General features: G+C 42.6%; 1 protein-coding gene across 1 annotated transcript; it reads right to left on the reverse strand.

Annotated features, from left to right (window-relative positions):
- Positions 1 to 13,510: 13,510 nt before the first annotated feature.
- On the reverse strand, positions 13,511 to 26,172 carry MDH1 (malate dehydrogenase 1). The gene is made up of 9 exons (XM_075035582.1): positions 26,015 to 26,172; positions 20,523 to 20,621; positions 20,227 to 20,323; positions 19,073 to 19,248; positions 17,607 to 17,729; positions 17,298 to 17,474; positions 15,559 to 15,672; positions 15,257 to 15,346; positions 13,511 to 14,890 (listed from the first exon to the last, which is right to left on the reverse strand). Exons 1-9 carry the CDS (start codon positions 26,015 to 26,017, stop codon positions 14,765 to 14,767), a joined length of 1,005 nt encoding a protein of 334 aa, XP_074891683.1. The 5' UTR covers positions 26,018 to 26,172; the 3' UTR covers positions 13,511 to 14,764.
- Positions 26,173 to 26,302: the final 130 nt, after the last annotated feature.

Consider the following 26,302-nt stretch of genomic DNA (forward strand, 5'->3'; position numbering starts at 1 on the left):
CTAAAAGGAGGCTGCTGCGAAGACAGAGCCAGGCTCTTCATGCTGGTGCACAGCAGATGAGAGATTACAGACATGAATTGAAAGAGGGGAGTTTCTCACTAGGTTATTAGAGGAAAAAAATCACAAGGAACTTAAGTAAGTACCAGAGCATGTTGCTCAGAAAGGCTGTCCAGTGCTCATCCTTGGTTACAAGACCTGACAGGATAAAGCCCTGAACAACCTGGTCTGATCTTGCTGTCAGCCTTGCTCTGAGCAGAGGATAGGCAAAGGACCTCCTGAGGTCACTTCCAACATGGGTGATTCTACAGCTATACGGCAAATGGGCCCAGTGCTGGATAATAATGCCATGAACCCATTATTTTCAAATTCCTGAGGTTTTAAAACACACATCTTTGAGAAATGGGCAATTAGGCCAGAGAGAATCGAATTCAGACCAGGACATGGGCTCTTCACTGATGGAAAATTGAAAATGAAGTTAATTACTTCAACACCTGCCTATTAGGCAGTATGGGGAAAGTGTTATTTTTGCTTTCTTTTCCTCTTGCTACAAGTGTTTAAAACTCCTGCCCATCTTGAAGCTATCCTGCCACTCATGTTGTCCTTCTGGAAGAACAGCACTCAGTATTCTTCCTGCAAAACAAATTTCCTTCCTTCAAGGGTTTGCAGGAGGCACTGGTCCCTCCGGCACCAGCGATGTGTGTGCGTGTCTATAGACATTTTTCCTCTCCTGGAGCTGTGTCTGCCATGTGTTTGTGATAAAGGCTGGCCTCTAACACAGTAAGGTCCTGCTCCTAACAGCAGACTCTCTTTTTCCTGAGATGGTAGCAGCAACAGGAGCTATGTTCTGCAGCAATGTGCTGTCTCTGTAAAGTACCCTATAGCAACGGCACAAGTGTTTGTTGCTGGCTAGCCATGGGCAGGGGTATGATACAATCAGGATTAAGACCTGTGAAAGACTCACTGTTGTCATGCTGAGTATGAAGAAAAGGTTGGGATGACCTACAGGAAAGAAAACCTGCTTATTTTTTATACTGGAGAGAGGTGACATGCTATTCATTTTTGGTGTGTTCGTCATGCTGGCCTCCTAGTGGAAAGCCCATCTGTCTGAATTCTTCTTGCTGCTTTCTTTAGCCTGCGAGAGCCTAATCGTCTGGGAGCACACATTGTTTCTGTGGGATGTCTCTGCTGCCTGCACAAAACCTCTGTAACTGCAAAGCCTTCACAGGCATTTTTCTCATGGGCATAACTGCGTGATCAAGTTAGGTGCAGTGTGAAGCTCCTTACTGGCTTCAGAGGACAGATGGGTCCAAGGTAAATCCCAGGTGTCTGATGAACCTTGGCCTGAGTCAACTAGAAGTGCAGCCTGTGATCATCCAAGGCATCAAGGGACCATCGTGCTCATAAACTAATCTGATGATGGGAACCAGTGCAGTCTGCCCACACATCCACAGCTGATCTGTTGTACACATCAAGAGCATCACTGCTAGTTGAGGAGGCAGCCCAGCCAGGTGATGTACATGTAAACTCAGCATTTGCAGGAGAGGTCGTTTTCCCTCTCTCTGTATGACCTCGAGGTCTTTCTTTTCATCCTTGAAGATTTACATTTGCATTTTTATTAAACCATGTTATTTATTTGGGAAAAAAAAGGATTTCGTTTTTCTGTGAAGACCTGTGTGCCTAACAGAGTCTGATTTTCCCAAATGCATCCCTGAGTATAACAAAAGCTGTCCCTCCCTGCAGATTTTGCATTGCCTATAGACTTAGATACTGCCTGGACACCCAGACATCCAAATAGAAAAATAGCAACTATTTTTGTCATTGTTTACTTTGGTTCTTACACATGTTTGTAATGCATAAATAATTCAAATGAGTGCTTCTACAGGAACATCCAGAAATGGTGTCCTCACCAAGGTGACCAGGTGGCCTCATGGCAAGAAAGGCACAGTAAAGGCAAAAGCAGGGTGTGACAAACACTAGCTTCCCTCCCATGTCATAACCCAGACTGAGGGCAAGCAGCTTGTGCCTCTTCTGCCCAGCGAAAGCAACCTCCAGCAGATACCTAGTGAAGGCAATAGGACAAGGAGCTTGTCTGCGCCTTGAGCTTCACCACCTTCCCACACTACCCTTGCTGTTTTCCACTTTCTCTCACCATGGGCATAACAGCAGGACAGGTCTGCACCGCATTCAGTGCAGAGACCAGCTGGCAAGACACCCACATCGGTGTATCACCACTGCAGAGAGGGCAGGTGTCTCACCATGGCTGGACCATGGGGTTCCTCATTCCCCACGCACCCCAGCACAGGAGGTGCCAGCTGCCTGACCTCAGCCTGTGGGTACTCTCCCATTCTCTCCCTGGTTTGTTCCTAGAAACTCTTCAAGCTAATCGGCTTTTCAGCTTTCACCATTAGCACGATCCTTTTGTGGTAGAGGTATAGTCAGTGTGGGGAGCTGGAAGTCAACAGCATGGTGCAGCTAAAGCCCATAGATTTCAAGTCTTTATCCATCACATTCAACCTGACAGTGTCCTCTCCACTCAAAGCAACTTCCAGCACTTCTAGATTAGCTAAATAAATCATCAAGGTGCTTGCATGACTGTCTCCATGCACATTCGAACAGAGAGACACATGCACCACATCAGGGCAGACGCAAAGCTGGAAGCCATGAGGCTCCTTCTCCTCCACCTCCCATGCCCTGCAGTCCTTTAGGGCCCCTTGCAGCCCTGCGAAGTTGCCACAAGTTGCCAGCAAGCTAGGAAACCTCCACGGGATTAGTAGAGCACATGATTTCTTCTGATCTACTGATCAGCTGAAAGAAGGGAGAGTGAAGAGGGACAGCAGAACAAAAAGAGGGACGTGAGTCGTTCAGCTGAGTCCACCTCCCCGCATGAGAAAGTGGCACCTAAGAAAGTGGAGGAAATGTGGAAGGGCCCAAATCCAGGCACGCTGGCCAAAGTGACACGCCGTTCAAGTGGCAAAACCCCCAAGATGACCCAAAAGCAGAGAGTGAGAAGTGACACCACCCAAGTGAGTCCCAGGATGGCAGAAAGGAGCTGAGGGGGGGAAACTTAGTCTTTGTTGACTCAGTAACTCTACTGGCATATAATGCAGAAGACCTGAGTGCCAGACCCACGTATGTGGTCAGCAATATACCAGAGCCAGGAGCATGTGTGGGATGACTGAAAGACAAACATACAGACAGCACCCTGCTATTAAAGAAAACAAAGTTCTGAGAGCGAGACCTTGGGAATCTGATTGAGAGCAAAGGGATAGGAGGGTGGGGAGGGAGAAGAAGAAAGCCTTGAAAAAGCCATCCTGATGTGCTGCTTTCCCAAGGAGCTGCAAATCAAAGGGATTTCTTCTCAGCAGAAGGAGGTCTAGCAGATAGCCAGCTCCTTATACAAAACCAATAACAGCACATCAGGGGAGTGTTCCCTTCCTGGGGGAGAGGCAAAGGCAACCTCAGCAAGTGACACTTTGTGCAAAATTTTCTATTTTCTCAAGCAGAGAAGCTGAACATGAGCAAAATGTGTTGACTTGTACCACTATTTGCAGGTAAATAGATGCTCCTCATTCATTACAAGATGTTACAGACTAGAAAATAGGGGAAATGTTGTGTGCTGCAGTTGCGGTGAAAACGTTCATTCATGCAACCGCGAACCAGCCCCATCAAATGGGACTCACGATGATGATCTTGCTTGGATGCTGCCAAAAGTCATCCGATACACTGGTACACTCAAATACTTATCTGCTTATATGCTTACACAATCTCAGCAGTGTTGTCGGTAGGCAGCCCCAGGAGCCGGAGTGGGAGGAAGAAATGAGCAGGTAATTAATTATTCAGCAATCAGTGTACACCCAAAACTCTCGGAGCGCTGACAGCTAAGCCTGGGCAGCCCTCAGCCCTGGAGGCTTTTGCTGTCTGCCCCACACCTCCTCCAAGGGCAGCCAGCTCCATTTACAGATGGGCCACTGCAGTTCATGGTCTGCATTTTAGTGCAAACCTGCCTTAGTTGGCCAAGCGGGCAACAGGAGTGGGAAGCTCCAACATGAGCAAAAAACAGACGAAAAGAGGGGGGATAACATTCTGAAGTGGCAAAGCTTAGTCCGCCAGTCTGTCCTAGACACTTATCGTAGTTGCGAGAGCCCAACGATGGCAAGGCACAGCTGCTGAGCATCATCCTACTTGGACATCTGGCCCATCTCAGGCTTGTTAAAAAACACATTAAGCAGGCTAGGAAGAGCATTTTGGTTTTGAATATTTTATTAGCAACTTATTTTATATTTTTAATATATTTATATATTAATTTATATTCTATTAGGGTGTGCTCTGCTCTGTCAGGTGAGACTAGTCAGGGCAGGACTTTGCCAAGGACCTCGGTTGCTTTCTCCTGCTCTGAGCAGGCAGATTGGCATAGCAACGGCAGGAGCTGTGAAACACTCTCAGGTATCATCCAGCCCTGCCATCCATGTTTTGTACCTCCTAACTCCATTTAACCCTCACCGTCTCTGCCCAATATGATGCTGGTCCCCAGGAGATGTGCAATGTGGTTCATTACTTCCTTTACACGGATCAGCTATCAAAACCTTGGAGACCTTTAAGCATCAGTGTCCCCGCGGTCGCGGCAACAGGCTTGCCTAAATCCTGCTGCCAACCATAAACTGGAGCAGTTCAGTGAAGGGCGCATGTGCCTGGGAGACGATGCAATAGGTTTCCTTCCTTTGCCCCACCATAGGAAAAGGGGATATAAAGAAGGGAGGAAGGGATGGCATTTTGTAAACTTCTCATTGTACATGTAAAGATGGCAGAGGCAGACGTCAGTTCTGCTCCACAGAAGGACAACATCCTCTTCACAGCACAGCACACAACTCTAGGAGTGCTGGGAAGGTACCCACATACTCTGCACTGGACGGAGATGGAGAAACAGAAATAGAAACAAACATGTTATGATTACACATTTGAGTGAACAATTGGCTGCCAACAAGCAAGATGACAAAGTCTTTTTGTATTTTTATAATTGAAAGCTCATGCAAAAATTCAGAGATATTGCTACAGAGCTCTTTCACCTTCAGGAAACTTGTGATAATCTGTCAGAATAAGATCCCAATCTTTTTTTTTTTTTTAGGTATTCACATGGATTTGGGGTCGGGAGTACATAAATTTCAGATGCATTCTTCATGGACATCGGGTACAGGATTTAAATCAGAATAAATAAAGAATGTATATGTGACAGTAGACTTCCTAGGGAAATTATAAGTGGCTGAGTTAGAAACTCAAAAACTTTCAGATGCCCTTAAACAGCAGTGCTTGGCTGCTGTCCTCTCCTACCGGCCAGGGCAAGTGAGTCCCATTAACACCAGTTCAGCCCCAGAGAGGAGACAGGGATGGTGCTGGGGACGTGCTGCCAGGGGTTCAGTTATGAGGAGTTGGTTTGTAGCAGCTGAGACCAGACAGTTCCTCAGATTTTACTGTTACCAGCCTGAGCACTAAAGAGAAACTTAATTTATCCCATGTCCAGTTTCACAGTGATGCAGCTAGATAGGAGTATGGCTTACATGGAGCCTATATTAATTATTTCTGTACTTGTGCAACATGCAGATGAATCGCCCAGCACTTGCCAAAAAAACCCAACCTCATCTCCTGTGGCTTTGCAGAGAGAAACAGGAATGTCTGGTAACCCTCCAGCTGGCTCACCCATCCTCCAGCTATTTCCATTCAGTGACATCAACAAGCCCAAAACCCGCAGAGGTGGCCTCTGGCCAGTATCCATGTGGCTCGTCTCCTCCGTCTCCCCACAGGAAGGCAGAGCTTCAAGGGAAGCTCTCACTGTTTCTCAGGAGAGGCAGATGTTTATCATGGAGTGGGGTGCTCTGTTCTGCAGGCATCAACACCAGCACAACCACCAATCCACACTAAAGTTACCAAGTTACCAAACAGCATTTGGGTTTCTTGCGATACGGTATTTCACAACGAGGAGCGTTGCTAGTCTTTAAGTTTGTGCCTTAAAAGCCCACAAAAGTAGCGTAGCCACCCTCATCTGTATTTAACTTCTCCCGTTAGGAGAGGAGAAGTTGGTAAGTCAAGATTATTTGTTTTGTGGTTTGCTTGTTGATTAAGAGGTGGCTGATCTTTCCTGCTCTGCTTGCCTCTCATGCCAGTGTCACCTGGTGCACAGCCACCCTGTCTTCTCCAAAGTGCTTGGAAGGAAACTCTGACCATGCCCTTAATAGCATCCTCCAGCCGAGGCTTTCAATTCATTTTGCAAAGATCAGCTAAAAGAAGCTGAGGGGCAAAGACAGGCTATCTGGTTGCTGTTGGCCAGGATGTCTCCTGCAGAGCCAGCAGCAGAACTTGTTTCCTAAATTTGTAACTCAACCTCAAGTGCTATTCCTGCTTGGGAGTGGAAGAGAGGGTCACTGGCAGGGGCAGTGCCAAGTGTCTAACACAATGTGTGTCTGGAGTTTATTCTCCTTGCCATGTTGTGTAGACATGTCCTCCGTTGGATGGAGGCAGGTGTCCACCCTGGTGGGGATGAGGGCTAGCTATTACCTTCCTTCTCCTGTCCAAGAGTCTCCTGGGCCCCCAGCCTTGTAACTGCAGAACTGGAAGAAGATTTGTCTATTTTCTCTTGGTCAAGTATTTAAATTCTCCAGGCTCACAGACTGAGGGGGAAAAAAATCCTCCAAGTGTGACACCCTCTCTACTAGCTCCATCTGGAGGCTCAAAAAAAATTGCATTGTAAAATTATTTATTTATTAATCTATTTATTTTGGATTTAAGGCTTTCTTGGCATTGAAAACCACTAATGCCAAAAAGCATAAAGGCAGCAGCAGCTATGGGTGTACGAAGCTGTCTCTGCTGCTGTCTGACCCACTAAGCAGAGCCTAAAGCACTATTCACCATTCAGCTCAAGGATCCATGTAAAAAATACTTCACTTGACAGTATCCTAGGACAAATACCAGCATCGCAGATTATTCTTACAGTAAAATCCCATCAGGGATGCATGCACTGCCCTCTTGTAAAGGAGTAGTTATGCAGGACAATCCCGGTGTGCACACTTGACAGCTCAAGGTGAAGAAAGCCTCTCCGAAGCTTCTTGCTCCACAAGTCTAATAATAACTAGGTGTGGAGGGAAGGGGACATGCCAGACCCGCATGCTCCTTCTCTGCCTCCACTGGTGAGACAGCCAAGCTGGGAAGCTGCAACCACTCCTCCACCAACAGACATCCCGGGTAAAAATACCTCGGCACTAGCAATGTCATCTGCAGGCTTAAGATGCATTGTGATTGTTGGCCAGTGATAGTCTGGGGAGATCAATACAAAGCACGAATTAGGAAGGAACCTCCTGTTAAGCGATAATCATTTTGAACGTGATAATTATTCCAAAATCTGGATGCAACTATCCAGCTACAGCAGCACCCGAGTGATAATGTACCCAGGGTGCTCCAAAGTCAGATGTCATCTTGCCTGATGTCTGTGCAATGCGAAAGCAGGACGTTGCCAGATCTATTTTTCCTCCTCTAACTGATAACAAGCCCACACTGGAAGCTCTTGTCAAATCAGGCTGCTGCTCTTGAACTCTGAGACTGCAAACAGCTGGGCGGTGACATGTCTGTTAGTTTTAACTATTTTAGGAAACAATCTGCCCCTTTTCAGTCATGAAACACATGAAAGGCCCGATGGCAAAATTTGGATGCAGCAAAATCCAATCTTGAAATCATCCGAACCTGCCTTCTTTATCTTTTCCTATGATGTCACAATTACGGTGTGTAACCAGGAATGGCACGTCTCTCCCTGGCTACCTGGCCCTTGTTCCAACGCTACCTGCAAGCTGTCCCCTGCTGACCTCCTGCCCCTCCTCGTGGGATTCAAGCTTTCAGCTTGACGGTGAAGCTGGTTGCTGCTTGGGTCGTGCTGGAACCTCCACTTCTTTGTACAGTTGCTATGCAGTTGTCAGCCCGAAGATGTGCTCCCCTCCTGGGCCCCTTACCTCAAGTACACAGGAATCACTGGAATAAGCGTATATCTGTGAGATGAGCACCTTCTGGTGGATAAAGTAGAAAATTTGCAGACTCTCACCTTCTGCTTCCTACTGAGCTGTCTTCCCTGGTTTTTAGCCCTAGTAGACCTCTGTATTTTCACTTGTCTAATGTGTGCTGCCCTTCTCCATCCTTGATCTGGCTAGGAGTGATGGGCATTGCTAATACACATCCCCATGTCCTTGTGGGATACATGCACAACACAGCCATGCCCATCATGGCTTATGTTTACTTCGGAGTCAATCTCCCTTTTAATATCAGAAAGAAATGTTAACATTGCCTTTTAGGAAGGTGGGGTTTTTTTAACTTAGAAAACATAGAGATCCTTTGAGGGGTTAGTTCTCTCCTACGAACTCTTCGCTGAGGAATAAACTTCATTCTTCCCCTTCTTCCTTGACTCCTTGCCTTTTTGGACTCCCTCTGAGTTTAGCTTCATAGAGCTCTTCTAGGAAGAACCTGCTTTCAAGAAAGTGGTTTTTTTTCCTCCCAGAACTAGAGGTCTGAGTGGGAATTAACACCACGTGCCCATGTTCGTGGTGCTGAGGAAGTGGTACATCCTCTGTTTAAAATCCTGCTGAACAGCAAGCTTACCTCTGGGGCTTGTGTTCAAGCCCGCTGGCATAAGTGGCTCACACTGTGCTTTCCTCGGTCAGGCATCCTCACATCTAAAAAGCGTGTCTGTTGTCAGCTCAGCATGCAGAAGAGATCCAGCTAAAAATAATTATTACTCTTTTCTTCAAAGTGAAAGCCCAAATGTTGTCTTTCCTTTCCTTCTAGGAGCGTGCAACCACAAAGGTACGGTTAGAGCTTCTTGTTGCCACCTTCCCAACCAAGAGAAATGCCACTGTCTGCAGGAGAGACCTTGCTGGGCTTGCCATGCAAAGCAATATTTACTGTGGCACTAAAAACTTGCAGCTTGCTGTTTTTCCCGAAAACCATCCACTTCCGTTGCTGTGTTTGGTTTCTTATAAAACCAGTTTTCAGCCAGACTATTAAGTCTCCATCAGTGGGCTTTCAGCAGGGGTTCAAATAGCTCCTGAAATAACTCCCATGCTGGTTTGTTAGTGGCTTCCTAAATTGTCCATCTCAAGCTTTGAAAGGATTCTGTTCCCACTGGCTTCGGAAATAATCATATAATAACATTTTTTCGTTAGGGACACATCAGCCAAGGTGTATTGTTGGTCTCATTTAAAAATGAATCAAGCTGCCTGTGTTTGTTGAGAAACACTCATGAATGAGAAAGAAAAACTGAATATATGAAAACAATCAGGGAAAATTTCACAACAGAGGGCTACGCCAGATCTCTGGAGAGCAAAAATCTATGGCTTTACAAATGCTGATTTGGTTTAAAAAAATAGAGCGCAAAGTTTAGCAAACTGAAATTTATATTTTCTCAGCCTTTGGCTTAGCTTCGGTATTTTGCCTTTGAACATATATGTGTGCGTTGCTGCTGCTCAACATCCCACGCTAAAGGATACACAGCCACTGGTTAGCAGCTCAGTGAAGCCAACCTGAGCTGCTGGGCTGGAATTACCCACTCAGGTATGTCCTGGCTGCTGTACTGCTGGTAACAAATGAAAGCTCACCTTCATTCCAAGTATTTTTAGTCGTCTGCTACAATAAAATCTTGCATAGTTGATCTGTGCAGCTTAAGGATAGCCATGAAGGTCTTGGCTTGTAAGGACAGTCGGGTGGCTCCTTTGAACTCCAGACACGTTTTCCATCATGGTCTGATCAGGGGAGCGTGTGGTGTGTGCATGCATACGGATGCACACCATGTACGCGTTAGTGCCATCTGCCAGGAAGGCAGCAGCCACCTCTTCCCTGCGCTGAGCTGCTCGTCCCAGCTTTGCTCTTCAGCTGCGATACGGAGGGTAAAGAGAGGGAGCGGGTACTGCAGGAGCAGGACAGCCTGGATTTGGGGCTTTTGGCCACAGAAACAGTCATTATGGTGTGAAGTCAATATGACTGAGAAGTCCTGAGTGGCCACAGATTTGTTCATGCAGCGTATTTCATCAGGATTCAACAAACAGTCAGAGCCCCAAACATGAGTTGACTTGAGTAGAGCTTTTAATGCATTTAAGCAACAAATCACTCCCAGTGTATGATGACTGTTTTTTGAGAGAAAGTAGGCAAAGGTCTCTGTGCAAACACTTTGTCATTTAGCTACAAACCACTTGATTGTGATTAGCAGACTTGGAAAAAGAAAGCGTCTGTGCAATTAAATTTTTGGTAATAAATTAATACGCACGATAAAAAATTCTGTAAAACCAAAACAATGTGCTTATTTCTGGCTAAGCTGAAGACTGCATCTCTACTCATTAATTTCTCTATTTACCTGCAGTTATGGTATATTATTTTAAGCAGCTGACTGCTCAGCTTCTGTTCCGATACAACAGCTTTTGTCAAGCTCCTCTGCAAAGGTGCCACTTAAAAAGTAGTCAGAATGTTTTTCAAAAAAACCTTGGTATTTGAACACAAAATATCAGCACTTTCAGTTGCAAGTAGTTATATTTACATAAGTTCTTCTTTCATTTCAGCTGAGCTGTAGTTATCATTTAGGATTTGCTATTTGGAATTCAAAATGTGTCTGTAAATGTGAAAAAGTCCCCAAACCACAGGAAACGGTGGGAAAAAATAGAAGAGAAAAAAGAAATAATTCTAATAAACTCTTCCAGGATGACTTTCCTCTGTTTTGTAAATCTGGTGCTTTGAAAGCATGCTGCATCTGTTTTACTTGCCAGAGTAGTTCTCTTTTGCCTTCCCTTGTGCAAAGTGTCATTCAAATCCTATTGATTTGACACGACGTGATACCTTATAAATATGCCCAGGGTGTGAACGTCTGTGGTGAGCATCAGCGTAATGTTGATTTACATTCATTTGTACGAGCTAGAGTTTCCAGCTTTACCTGCAGTCACTGTAAAAAATAGCAGGAATAGCTGCAGTAGGAGAACAACAATGTGAGACAAACCTGAAATCAATATTTTGTTCATTTGGAGAAAAGCTTTATTTCTTCTCTCTCTCATAAGAATTCTTGCTGGGAAGGGAAAGCTGTCATGAAAGGACACAGAGATCAGCTTTGCAGCCTACCTTGTACAGCTTTCGCTAGCATGAAGGGAGGATTTGGGATCTGCGTTTTCCAGGTGCTCCATGACAAAGCATGCCAGTCATGCTGAACAGTTTCCAATCTTCCCTGGGAGCCTTTCTGCTGACACACAGACTCAGCCAGGAGCCCTAACATTCTCAGCTGCTCCATCTAGAAACCTTCCAGAAGTGGACCTGACAATTCAAATCTTACTTTCCCCTAGGATTAATTTCTGAAAGAATGCTTGTATGTACTCAGGAGTTGCTGTTTGAAGTCCTAACTTTCGTTCTCTTGGGGAAGTAATTAGTGAGTAAAAAGCAGATGTGAAATTTCTTCCTGCACAGAAAGTTTATACGTACTGAAAATATGCTCATCGCTAACCAAAGAATAACTTTTGATACGTATGTATTTAGCGTTGTTCAAAAGATGCAGTTGGTGTGAACCTATTCAGTGGCTTTCAATTGCAAAGGTCAGAAGTCATTCAGTGCAAACTCCAGCTCAATGCAGGGCTGACCTACATCTGGTTGCTCAGGGACAGATCCAAGAACGGAGTTTCCACAGCCTCTCTGGTTACTTCAGTATTTGGTCACCCTCAGGTTTGAGAAATCAGTTTCCGCTGTTCCAACTTGTGTCCATTGCCTCTTGACCTTCCACTATGTGCCACTGAGCCTGGCTCTGCTTTCTCTGCACCCTTCCATTAGGTAGCTGTTGACAAGATCTCCTCTGAGTGTTTCTTTTTCCAGGATGAAGAAACCCCACTCTCTCAGCCTCATCTAGTATCTCATGTACTCCAGCCCATGAACGCTCAAAAAAAAAATTCACAGAATAGAAACATTTCAATGAAGAGCAAAGCACTTAATACCCTAAGTTTGGAATAGCACTGTCCAAGATTCCTCTTGCACTAGAAAACTGTAACAGTCTGAAAGACAGAAGGAAAAGTGGATGGCTACTTCTCTTTGCTTTCATGTGCATATTTTCATACGCCACTCACTACTAGAAGAGGAAAGCAAAAACAGTGCAGACTGTACAATGTAACACAAGCCACAGTAAAAGATCACTAACCACAGCAGGAGGGAATCTCCCAGAAATATAAAAACTGGAGAAAGTAGAACAGAGGACAAAACAGTTCAGAAACACGAAGACAAAGAATATCCACCACTTGCTAGTTTGAGAATTTGTAAGTAATGGGGTAGTAGTTAAATATGTGGTCAATGAGCAGATGAGAGATTGCCTGTTGAATTGCTTCACAGAAGTCTGGAAGAAATACAAACAGTCCTTAAAACTCATAGTATGAGAGGAGTTAAACATAGATTCAAGTGTTAACTTGAGGAGTTAAATATATCATGAGATAGTCTATCAAGTACTGAGGTTAATTATGCAATTGTTCTGACCCACCAAGTGTTATAAGCATCACTTTACAAGAAATGAGCTGTCTCCTAGAGAAGGCTGTTTTAAAACATCAAAAAACCCTGAAGAGCCACATCTTCCAGATATTTTTTTTTAAAGCTTCCTTCCTACATTGTGATGTTTCTTCAGGTATGGCACAAAACATACTTCACACCAGCAGGATTTATCACCTCTTATTTTTGGTTTTAAGGCACAGATGCGTATTTTTCCTTTACTTCACCTGTAGCCTTTTTAAACTGAGTAACTGTGCACTATGGCTATGTCCTGTAACATTCACTGTAAAACACATTTGTTTTAAAAAAAGCTGTAGCATGGTAATCATTGGAATTAATTCCTTTGGTCCCCAGGTTCATGCTGAAATGAGATTTTACTGACTTTGTATGGAACACCAGAAGGCAGTCATCACGTTGACAGCTTCCCTTACCTCCCTAAATTCTGCAGAAGTTCCTAGACTGTTGTGAAAAGACAGATGTATGAAATTTTCTTATAATTTTTCTAAAGCTAAACTCCAAGGAGTTTAGAGGAAAGAGAAAAACAGCAAAAATACCGTGTATATACTTCTCGTCTATTCCTAAGACTGCAAAAGTGCTTAAGTTCTTACAACAGCTGCTTCATAAACATTCAAGGCATTCACTTACTGTGCCCTCTCTGCAGCTGGCCTGTACTGCAGCAGACATTCCCATTTTCCAAAATGCTTGTTTTCCCTTTCAACTATTTATGTATAGTAAGTCTTTGCTGCGTTACTATCACTGTACTTAGTAGCTACAGTAATGTTCAGAGAGCAGACTTATTTTTAAGGATAAGCTTATTGATGTTTGCTGATTTATTTTATATTCTAGTTGATAAATCCTCAAAGAAACCTTTCAATTTCCTTAGAATTCAGTTTGAGCGTTTTGGTTTTTTTTTTGTCAAAACAGTTCTACTTCTTGAATCCTCATTTAAGGACAACCAACCAAAAAAGGGAAATGAGATGACTCCAGATACAACAGACCCAAGATTTACTTTAGTACAAGGCAGAAACACTTACACTGGAACAGGACAGACAACAACTTAGCACTGACATTGTATACAAGAAAAATCCCATTATCGTGAGAATTTGCACTCTGTGAACAAGGCAGGAAGTATTCAAGGTGCTTAGAAAACAAACAGAACAGGTAGTAGTACATCTAAGAAATTCCCAGAACAACAAACCTGGTCTAAATCCCCTAAGACTACATAAGGTGGGTTACTACAGTAGGAACACACAAAGCAGGAGTCTAGCAGAAGAATTACAGCAACTTTCACCTGTGCATTTACAAAGGAATAATTACAGTACAATATATTTCAAATAGCTTCCTGATGTTAAAATGTTTGTAAGGCTGCACTAGGAAAATTCTCAAGCAAGTATATTAACCTCACTTGGTCTTAACCAAGTGAGTCCTTGTCTCCTGGGACAAAAAGCTTTGAAGCTACAATCAAATTAATACTGAGCTACAGTACCAACACTGCTTTTGAACAGCAGTGCTGCAATACAAGTCTGCCTTGAGGCTTTTGTGTCGACATAAAGCAATTTTGCCTGGGAAAGACAAATGAAGTGCTAGTCATCAATAAAGCTCCTTAAAACCAGTTTCCCTCAGTTTCTTAAAATATGTCTCCAGTGGGTTTTTTATGTTGTACTATCAAATTCTGCTAGTTACATAACTAAAACATGCAAATAAAGCGCAACAGACTACTCTTTAGCCATTATGTGATTAAGCATCTTTTAATATTTCTGTTTATGCTTACAATGTTTGTCAATAGAGTGAACAGTATATACTTGGAGTCTGTCCAGTGATAGACTTGAGTCACTGAACTACTGGTTCAAGGAGAACTACTGGCATTCCAATTTTATTTTCAGTTGAGCCATAGGATGCTGAAGTGATCACGGACTAGAACATGTTCCAACAGTGCCAAATTCTAACCAAAACTCAGAGTGTGCGTTAGTAGCCAAGGCAAACAATTATTCTGTATCATACACAGAAAGCAACTAGTATTGAACAGACAAAAAGTTTGGTCAACAAACTAGTTTTACTTCTTTAATAATCTTTTTGCTAATAACTCAATAGGCACAACAGTACCAGTAAGCATATGAACTTTAAAATGCACAATTGTCACATACAGTTGACTTGAATACAGGAATAGTGTTTGGTAGAAGACTTAGAGACGACTTTTAGATTCTTCCACTCTTAAATGATTTTGTATTTCCTCATCACCTAGTCATGCACTGGAGAGGAATTCCACAGCAGTCTCCTTTTCTTCAGTTAACTCCTTAGCAGTCAGATCCATCTTCTCACGAGAAAAATCATTAATAGGAAGTCCCTCAACAAACTTCCAAGTCTTGTCCTGTTTTAAAACAAACAAAAAAACCACCTCCATGTTAGAATAAGCTTCATTCAGTCTTCATGAAGGAAACTTTGCAGCATAAGACACAAAGTTTATGGCCTTAAAAAACACTTCAGGCAGTAGTTAACTTTGTTTTCAGATAAAGAATGCAACCAGACCAGCTAGTCATAATCAGATTCTACTTGTCTCTCAGTACTTATTTGATAACTACTACAAAATGGTTAATAATGGTCCACTCTGTGAAAGACTGCTAAAACCCCTACATCCCAGCAACCGTAGTCCCATACTAAAAGCACTGCTGTTAAGCTCATGACAGTTTAGCTAGGTCTTGCAGAAGATATGTGGATTTAAATACAGTCTAGTTACCTTGATCACAACAGGGAATGAATACAGCAGGTCTTCAGGAATACCGTAAGAATTGCCATCAGAAATTACTCCCATGGAAACAAATTCACCCTGAAACCAGAAAATTAAGAGATAAATACATTTCTCACTGCTGGAAGCAAGCAAAATTTTAATTTCTAATATACTGCGTCTCCTGCGACACACTTTATTCCAGCAAAAGACAGATTCTTCCCCCTCTGAACACACATACTTGAGGTCAAAGACACTGGCATGTAATCAAAGCCATCAGGCAAACAAGCACTTACTCAAGAGCAACATCTTACCGCTGGAGTGCCAAACCAGATGTCCCTCACATGATCGCAGATAGCTTTGGCAGCTGACATTGCACTGGACAGCTTCCTAGCCTTAATAACAGCTGCTCCACGTTGCTGAACGGTCTGCAATTCAGAAAAAAACCCCAAACCTAAATTGCAAAGCAGCAAAATCATGGCTTGGTCTGAAAGCTGTTAGTAAATGCCATAAGGAAAGACCACCTTACATCATTACTTAATTTCATCAGTCAAGACATAGCTCTATCACTAAATGAACATGGCATACAATCCAGAAATACAGTCTAGAAGAGTTTTGCCAAGACAAGAACATAATGGAGTATTTCAGAGGCTGGCTCATTTCTCAGTACCTGTGTTATAGCTAGCACCCCACTGACTTCTCTCATACCAACCAGGTATTTCAAGCTTTTACCACCAAGAGACTTCATATATGTCAATAGTAACAGATGCCTCAGAGCAACACTGGCAGTTAAGGTTTTTTGCTGAATACCAAGGTGAACTACTTGCTGGTCTCAATCCTACAATACTTAATGCATAAAATTCATTTAATTCCTGAAGATAGGTGAACCTACCTCCCTATACTCAAATTTAGATTAAGAAATTTTTTACTTAAGAATTGTACTTAGAATTAGCATAGCTTCTTAAACCTCACATACTTTTTTCTTAGTAAGTTTTGGTAAGGCTCTATGCCAACCAGACCCCAGTCTAGAAAGCAAGAATCATGAAATCTCCTTATCTTAGGCAAAGCATTCTAGTATAGACCAGCATTACAATGCACCTAGAAGGCCAAACCAGTATCCTGCCTTGGCCACATGAGATACAGCAGGATCAAGGACAAGGACAGGTTTCTGCTTACCCTCTGGCTCATGAACTTTGTATGCCAGCATACAATCATTTATTCTGTACTAACAAGCATGAACTGAAATAAGCTATATCCAAAAACAAGACAGGACAGAGCACGGTCATATGACAAAACACATCCTCAGTCCCAAACTAAAGGTGCTTTGGCCAAGATACAGTACCTGGCTGTCAGCATGTCAGTAACACTCCAATACCAAGCAAAGTACACCTACTTGGAGTCACGTTCATCAAGGGCTTTAGTAATCCTTGTTTCACTTGATATTGCATTTAGGCAGCCTGTGCTTTTAATCAATTAGTACCATTATTTTGTCTTACCAGCTTATATCATTATTTATTGCTACCCTACATTAAGACATTTGCAGGTGTTTTCTAGATTTTTCAGATTACTTTTTAGAAATGCTGCTGACAAGGCCACAGATTTAGATTTGGAAAGTGTGTGCGCAAATGCATGCATGTGCAGGGGGAGGGCTGCTGGGCTTTTTTGGTAGCTGGGGAGCAGCAAATGGAAGATCATCCTACTTGTCATCTACAAACCCGCCCAAAAAAGTCACCATAGTGAAATGTCAATGGTGTTTGTGTGTCAGATGAGTTGCACCTGAGCTATGATCAAAATTCTTTTTGTTGAATCATTTTAGCACTCCAAATGGATTTTTCTAGTAGTATTTACGTTGGTTTTCATAATGCCTTAGATTTTTCAAAAGCAAGTAACTGATAAGAGAGAAGCTATCTGAAGTGACTTATTCTAGTGAGATAGGAAGAGCTGCTTCACCCAGTCAGTCAGTTACATAGTTCATAATTTCACATAAGGTTAGAACAAAGCAGAAGCACAGAATAACCATTTAAAAAAACAATCAAAAACCCCAAGATCTTACCAGGATAAAGTCTCCCTTCAGCCAGCTGTCATCTTTTATAGCTTCATAAACTCCAACTTCCTTTCCTTTCACATTTACCTTTGCGTGATTAACATCTGGATATTGAGTGGAGGAGTGGTTGCCCCAGATGATGACATTCTTCACATCATTAGCAGTCACACCAAGTTTCAGAGCAATCTAATTGGAAATTAAAGATGTCCAATGTATTAACTTCAGCTTCTCAATTCACAGGCTTCTTTGAGAGCATTGCTCTGTTTGTATTTAGCAGAGACAACAGAAAGCATTCTACTTTGAATAGGCCCTTTTTACCTGAGACTTAGCTCTGTTGTGATCCAAACGAGTTAAGCAGCTGAAGTTTTCCTTTGGTATTGATGGGGCTGACTTTGATGCAATCAGGCAGTTAGTATTTGCTGGATTCCCAACTACCACAACCTAAAAACAAAAAAAGGGAAGTGGAACATGGGAAGATGAAGAAGCTATTTCTGCAAAACAACTCCCTCAAGTGAAATACATAGCTTCGCCTTCAAAGAAGCTATCAAAAAGTTAAGTTTTCTAAATCTCTGGGTTGTCTTCAACATGGTTGTTTTATATGTGCATTGTTCATAGTCACTGAGTCTTCTATAACTGCACAGAAAAATATTTTCTAGCTAGTTATAATTTGACATTCAAACATGAAAGAGTACAAGACTTCTAGGGAGATCTGCACACTGACCCACAGCCTGGCTTCAAACCTCATGCTACTAGATACAGGGAAAGCAAGATACATACACACTAGTCAGCCCACAGTGAATTCACCATCATCTTTCAAATGCTTTATATAATTGCTTTATAACTAAGAAAGCCAGAACAGTTACTTATCTCAATGTTCATAGGCAGCTAGAAGTAAAATATTGCCTGGATTTAGATCAATTTATTACTATGGAAAACTGATTTTTATTCATCCTTCATCTACTAATGTGCCTCAGATGATTAATGTCAAGTTCCATATACTCTCAATCACACAAGCTAATCTGCAAACCTCCCTTTGCATTTCCCCTTTTGAAAGTAAGTTCAGTAAATTTTCCATTACTCTGCAATAGTAATATTGATAGTTTTTATACCAATTGTATAAAGAAGCAAACAAGTCTTTAGAAGCAGTAGGGAGTTCATCAGCAGAGGAAGCACACATTAAAAAGTCAGTTACAAAGCACAGTTGGAATCTGGGTCTGAGATTAAGAGCAGTAGGAGAGCAGCCACATGATCCCATTAACTGTGCTGAAGGAATCTGAGAGAGAACAATTAAAAGCTTCCAGTGCTCCAAAGACCAAGACACAAACAACCTAAATAAAGCTGATTTTTTGTGCAACCGTAATTCCATATTGATACTTAAGTTAAGGGTCATTATGTTAAAGCCACAGATGGATATGAAGTAGGCAGCTGCATGTAGATAATTTAGTTCTCCCAGAGAAGAAAGATAACGAGCAGAAGACTGCTTTTTATTTTTTTTAATATAGGGGGTTTTTTTAAGAATTGCTGGTAACTAGTTCAGAATATATGTGGACTACAGCAATACAGTATAAGACTTATCTTTTTCACCAAACGAATTAAGGACTAAATCATCTGTGTATTTAACATACTATCTCTCATCTAACCTTGACTGTGGTATATTTTCCAGGGCTTAAGGAAAGGAATGCCTGCACTAAATAGGCTCCTGCTTGCACAATATCATTCTACAATGTATTTAGATCTCTACAAAACTCAGAGAGTTAACTTTTAAAATCAGTTTCTATATTCACCTTGACAGTCTTTTTGGCATACTTGTCCAAGGCTGCACCCTGAGACTTGAAAATTTTCACATTTGCTTTGAGTAAATCCTTCCTCTCCATGCCCTCTCTCCTTGGCATGGAGCCAACCAGAATTGCTATGTCAAGGTCTTTGAATGCAACTTCCTCCTTGTCTGTTGGAATGACCTCTAAAAAAAAGGAAAGGGGGGGGGGGGAAATAATCTAAGTAAGATAAATACTCATGGCAAAGTGTTAAAGGGAATATTCTTTGGTTCATAGATAGTATATAAACTGATATGCCAACACCACCACCACCTTCCCCTTCCAAAAACGTTAAGTATAGTCATTTAGCCCTAACTCCACAGATTAAATACTTGCCAGTGAACAGTCTATATATATAAATATTTATCTAAAGCTTTAGATATAAATTCTGAAAACACAGGAGAAATCTATGTAAAAAGATACCTTTCATGTGTGTCTATCTAAATATGTACACATATGTACATATGCTGTTCTTCACTTTTACAAAAAATTTTCTGTGGCAAGCACCAACAGATATGAAGTTTTTCTCTCCCTTTAACACTTCAAACTGAAGAAGGTTTGATTTGTACATGTACAAGAGCTGGCAGCTACATGCCTTTTTTTTTTGAAGTACTGTAATAATTACAGTAGCATCTACTTGCTCCTTCTGCTTGTTTAAACTATCAAAACTTAACTTGTTTACACAACTTGATGAGCAATTTTTCAGTTTGTGTCTATGTAGAAGTTATTTCTAAAGACTAGATTTTTTTAATTTTTTTTTTTTAATTACTTAGTAAAGGCATCTAGGTGTACCTAAAGATTCAATGCTATTTTACCACTAGGCCAGAATACAACGCATAAATGCACAAGTATCTGACAATTTGTTGTACATGCTGACAACCCAGGTTTAGATGACATAACCCAAAACCCAGGTATCTGCATAGTCAATTCTTTACACAAAACTCATTTGATGACATTCTTCTGAGCTTACATCCTAAGTTAAATTATCTTCCACAAAATGTAAAACCAAGAAAGGATCATCTAATATTTTCTTCTGCTCAACTTCCTGCCAGCTACAGGAACTCATAAATGCAACAGTTGTACTAGAACATCTTATAGGTATAAGAAAAATTTCTTTCGGCCACCTCTCAGCAGCGGTAGGGCACAGTCCTGCAGCTCCATCACTACACCTTCCAATACAGTCATCATGGGGGTGATATCCAGCAGCACAAGAATAAGAGGCTGTAAAGAAAGAAACGGTTTAGTGCAAGTCAGGCTTAACCTGTTTTGAAAATTAATTTGTCTTGTTATCTGCTAGAAAATGCTATCTTGTGCAAGACTTCAAATCCATTTACAGAAAACTGAAAAACTTCAGCATGACCAACAACTGAAAGCTTGCATAACAGAGCAGGACTCCATTTTCCCCACATTGGTAACTTACCTGTTCTTTGCCGAAGACATCTCCCTTGGCAATGCTGTACAGCAGCGAGTAAGCAATCTGCCCAGCAGCTCCAGTCACCAGGACTCTGATAGGTTCACCCTTCAATAAAGTTAGAGAGACTTACACACAGCTACACAGTGCAAGCTCATACCATCCGAGAGCAGTAAAAATTAACAGTTACTACAGAAATAAGGTTATGATTATTTAACCTGGATGAAAGCATGTGCCTAAATGTGGATCAGGTCCAGATCCTGGGATCATCCTTCTGTTCTGCTAGAACCACAAGCAATTTCTCTACTTGCTTTTACAGAAACAGACAACTCTTGCAAAAATATCCTTAAGAATTGCTCCTGGAAAAGCTTCCAAAATGCCAGGAATAACAATCTATTTGAAAATCTTTGTATTCTTTTTAACACTGCCTTTTTAACATAAGACATTACAACATGTACCCACTCATTAGATTACCCATTCATACTTCAAATTTACTACAGAAGTTTTATGAGCTGTGACACTTCACCAGTTTTCACATTCTTTCAATTTTGAGGGCTGTTACCATTAAGCATTTTGAATGTTTACTTGCAACCAAAGACTTACTGAATGCCAGAAACCAAGGAATCTAGTGGACTTAAAACTACAGCCTCACTGAACTGTTATGCAGCAGTTTAACAAATCCACAGACAAAAGCTACATAATAGACAAATACAGACGCTAATATCCATAATACAACTGTTCATTGTCCAACTGACCCAAAACTCCAAAAGGCTGGGAGAAGACTGCCAACATGTTGCTATATTGCAAACAAGGGGAAAAAAATGGCCTACCCTATAGCAAAAGTCCATTTTGTTAATCAGAACCAGGACTTGGGGAGATCCAGAGGTCATTTAATATTGAAAGGGGAAACATGCCAAAGGACATTCATAACCCAGTATTTTGTAAGCCTGTTTTTTGTATCTCCCTTTTTGCCTAGAGGCAATAGGGCTTGGGCAGATTGTGCTAGGACAGGAAAAAGCAGACTCCAACCAGCCAGTGGGAATCCCATGCCTACTTTTTCACATAATTAAAAGATGATCATTCGAATTATGGACAAAACATCTTCCACATTCAGTTATGTCTGAAGTGATTTAACTGCATACTGGGCTACATTATGAAAAGTGTAGCTTGCAGAGCAAAGGCAGGCATTTTGCTTAGTGCTGGTGGTTGCAACTGGAATACTAAGTCTGGTTTTGGGACTCTTGAGTTTTAGAGGGATGTTGAAAAACTAAAGAGGGTCCAGGCAAGCATTATTCAGATGGTTGGGGCCCAGAGTTCATGTCCTATAAGATGAGGCTGAGGGAGCTGGGCATAGTCTGGAAAGGTAGAAGACAAGGGGTGATTTAACAGCAGCCTACTACTACTTACAGAAAGGTTACAAAAATAACGCTGCCCAACACCTTTCAGTAGTGGCAGATGGCAGAATGTGGGGCAACAGCTACAAATGAAGAGAAAAATTCTTGATTAGGGTGGTACTGCTGCACCGGAACAGGGTACCCAGAGAGTCTGTGCAACCTTCGTCCTTGGTGGTTTTCAAGGCCCAGATGTAAAAAAATGTATGACCTGATTTAGCAGTGGCAAACACCTTGCTATCAGGCTGGACTGGACAACCTCCAGACTCAGCTCAAGGAAGAGGTCAGACTGGATGCCCTCTAGAGATCCTTTCCAACCAACATTCCTGTCATCGATATTTATAGGAAAACCATTTTGGGATTTGAGTGTATTCTCTCTGCAGAAGTGACCAGCCAAGCACAACTGCACCAAGCTAACATTAGATAACCATAAAAATGAGGCCACCTGCCCCATTTTACCAGGTACTAAATAAAATGAGAGCATAAGTGATGGAAAATAAACTACTGAACTCACAGATTTAGACCTCAACATGATTTTGCCTTCATTATGGGAATGATTCTTTAAATATTTGGTTAAATGGCTACCTTTTATGGTGCTGAACTGCATTATTTTCTTTTGAACGTGTCCTACTGCAAGTGTCATCCCTCAGCCCTTGTCAAAACTCCATCACAAGGGGGAAGGAGAGCAGACAATCAATTATTGCCATTTTAAATCTCAAAACTAGTTTTGGTACACTATTCTTGAGTAGGGAAGTTATACCATCCAAATGTACCATAATGTCTGAATGATGATGGGCAGCACAGATTAAGGTGCATATCAGATTTTAAAGCCAACTTTTCAGCATGTTTTTAAGGAGAATCTACATTTTATTTATGTATAGGGAACAATGAACACTCTTTCAAGGCAGCTAATCATATTAATTAGAAAAATAAGTACTGGAAAATTACTGTGCTGCAAAACTTTGGCCTGCCAAGAACCCGTATCAACAGCACATAGAAAGTGATCCTATGCTAAGCATGCTACTCCGGAACTCACACAGATAACAGCAGAACACATTTTCTTTGATTCACATGGTATCTGAAATCAATTGTGAATTGATTTCTGAATTTCCAGTGAACGGAACAAGGATTTTAAGAAGTTAAGCTCTTTCTCATTTGCAACCTGTGATCCAATCTAAAGTAGTGTTACAAAAGGTGGAAAGTAAATGAGAATTTTCTCCATTATATGCACTTCATATGCTAATATGATTTAAACAAACAAACAAACAAACAAGTCAGTCTATCCACTAGCATTATTTAGCTTAACAAGAGAGGGAAGGAGTGGAAGATAAAAAGGCAAGAGGTAGGACTTTCTTTTCTTTCTTTTTTTTTTTTTTTTTTTTTACTAAGAGAGACTTAACATTCAGCCTTGTTAAAAAAAATTTAAAAATCCTTCAGTCATGACTCAGCTCTACCCTCTCAAAAAAATTATTTTTGCTTACTACCATCCTTCCTGTTCTTCTCCCATTTTGGGCTGGAGGAGGGAGGAAGAAACAAACTAAACTAGTGAGGAGTACTGCCTACTTACTTGTTTTTTTCTCTCCATGCCTTCAGTACACTGATTTCCATACAAGCTCTCCCTGCACCCCTTTGCCCCTGCATCAACTGTGAGCAATTACTATCAGAGAAATTTTCATGCTCTCTTGATTCCAGGAGCTAGATTAACAAGCCAAAAACGTTGTGCTTCTTAACAAAATACAGTTAACTCTCCCTGGAAAACTTACATGACATATAAAAATCTGTACCACTGAGCATCTGAGGCTACTTTTGGAGGTTGGATGTTTAGAGAAATGAGTAGCTCCCCAGTGGAAGTTGTAGGCTTCACACATTCATGTTCAGGCACTTTGATCCGTGACTTGGCTCCTACACTGGACTTCAGTAAGAATACTTTCACACTGTGGTAACTACAGAGGTGACCTTTACTCACTCATTCTCAGGTATAAAAGAACCAGAGGACAAAGTAAACGACATCTAACTGAACTATTTAGTTTCAAAGCCTTCCCCACTCAACATAGAGCCAATGTATAGTTTTAGGAAACTGAAAGAGTAGCAAAGGTAATGATAAAAAGGAAGGAAAAAAAGTGAACATTGCATCCCGAGACAGCCTTCTCCCTCTAATTCAGCAAACATGTAGGATTTCTCCCCCTCCTAAATTATCACAGATAAAAGTGAAGTTTCCAATATCAAATGAAGAAGCTGTGGACTTAATGCCCCACCCCCCTCCCCTTTGGCTTAAGAACTCAGTGCTTAAATTATCTCTGTGATTACTGCTGATACCAGCAGACCTAAGATATTAGTGGCACACATGAAAAATAGCACTATACTGCAAAACTTATTCAGGAGGTTACACAGGTAAGTAAAAGTGTGATATCAAATAACCCACAATCTATCAAATGTAGGAACAAGAAAAAAAATCTATGGCCTGTCTACACAAGTGATGGACTTTGCATTACTACTTACAATTATAAAGGACCTCTATAAACATTATTACTGATAAATTTAACTGTGTGTAAACTATTATCAACCTAATGCTATTCCTGAATATTAAAGCCAACTAAGCTATCCCACCTTGCTTGACAAGAATGCCTTAAGCATTAAACTGCATGTCCTCAAAAGTCTAAAGCTTGCCTAACCACCTTTCCCTTTGCTCTTCCCTCTTTAAAGCAGAGTTACAGTAACAGTAAATTTATTTGGAAGTGTGGTAGAAAGTATCAGCAATACAGTTATGCACTTTAGCAACCCCAGCAGCACTGTGGTTCATAGACTGAATTCCAAAGGAACTCTTTCCTTAAGAAATGACCTTGAGACAGGGGCCCTTAAAAACTTTTTCCATTTCATTTAGCTAATAGCCAATGTCCATCTGTCAATAGACAGATGATTTTATTGCAGAAGTTTAAAGTCCCTGACCAACACCAAATGCATAATTAGAATAGTGAAAGACAAAAACAGTGACTTTCAGAAAAGTCTGGACATCAAAGTAAGTTTCAATAGCAGTTGGTTCTGTTGGAGACCAGCAAATTCACGGCAGTCAATGTTTTGAAAGCTCAAGTACAAACTAAAACTTGCTGCCTTGCGATCACTCTATTTTGAACAGAAATAAGGGTGGAGAACTAGGATAGATGAGATTTACAGGTTTCAGTATTTTTTTAGTGTACAGCTGAAATAAAAAGCCACATTTCAGAGCATGCAAGCATCTTTTCTATAGCAACGTACTGAAAGAAAAGGTTTTAATAACAGGGTATAAAGTCTAGAAAAACATGGAGATTTTTCACGATTATGAAGGAAAGCAAGGTCTCCGCGCAAGTTTTTGTGTGTGCATACATATATATGCCACTGAAAAGCAAAGCATTCCAGTTCACCTGTGTAACCTCAGGGCAGAACTAGAAGGGCTCCTCAGCAGTTTGAAGAGCCTAGGCAAATAGCTGGATTTCTGACAGCAAACGGGGTGAAACAAGAGAGGGAAACATTTCACAGGCACTTCCCCTTGAGTTAACACAGAATTGCACCCAGAACCTTTAACGCCTCACGAAATCAAGAAGCGAGCATCCCCACCTTCCCGCAGGCCATGCTGCTAACCGCGGGGCTCAGCCAGGCGCCGGCTGCAGGAAAAGTCGCAATTAAACCGCTGAAGGGTCAGCGGCAGGCCGGGGAGGTTCGCTCCGCTCCGCCGGGGTGACCCCAGCGGGAGCACAAGCTGACCTCCCCCCCACCCCCCGTCAGCCAAGAGGAGACAGACGCGACGCAAGGCCGGCACTGCAGGGGCCGACACCGACCCCCAAGTCCCCGGGCTGGATGAAGGTCAACCCGGCGGGGTCTCCCTGGGGGCCGAGACGGGCCTCGGGTGCCCCCAGCACCTTCAAGTCACCCCCGGGGCCTTGCGGCGGCACCGCAGGCCGCCCGGCGAGGAGCGGGGCGTGAGGAGGCGGGGGGAGCCGGCGCCATTTCGCAGCCACCTCCGCCTGACGGGAGCCCCCTGCCCCAACCGCCCCGGCGAGGGGGCGCAGCCCGCCGTCACCCGGCCCCAACCGCCGCCTAAAGGGAGCGGCCCCGGGCTCGGGGAGCGGTACCGACCATGGCTGAGAGGAGCGACGAGTCCGGCAGCCTCGAGGTCACCTCTACAGCGCGACTGCAGCCGCGACAGCCCTGCGCTAAGGTAGCGCGGAGGGGCGGGGCGCGCCCCCTCCGCGCGGCCGCCTGGGGACTGTAGTCGCGGCTCCGCCGCCCGCGCAGCTCGGGGCTGGGGCAGAACTACAACTCCCAGCGTGCCCCGGGCACGCGCGCCTCGCCCCCGGGCGCTATTGGCGTCGTGGCAGCGGTTACCCGCCCCCCCCCCCGCCTTGCCCCATTCATTGAAGCGCA

The sequence above is a fragment of the Buteo buteo genome, chromosome 9 (genome assembly GCF_964188355.1).
Source record: "Buteo buteo chromosome 9, bButBut1.hap1.1, whole genome shotgun sequence".
Taxonomy (NCBI): Eukaryota; Metazoa; Chordata; class Aves; order Accipitriformes; family Accipitridae; genus Buteo; species Buteo buteo.

What these genes read in the sequence shown, in the direction of transcription:
- MDH1 (XM_075035582.1), bottom strand. An exon ending in ATGCCAAAAAGACTGTCAAG is followed by an intron (nt 17,730 to 19,072) that starts GTGAATATAGAA and finishes TTTTGTTTTTAG; the next exon opens with GTTGTGGTAGTTGGGAATCC. An exon ending in TCTGGTTTGGCACTCCAGCG is followed by an intron (nt 15,347 to 15,558) that starts GTAAGATGTTGC and finishes TTCTGGTTTCAG; the next exon opens with GGTGAATTTGTTTCCATGGG.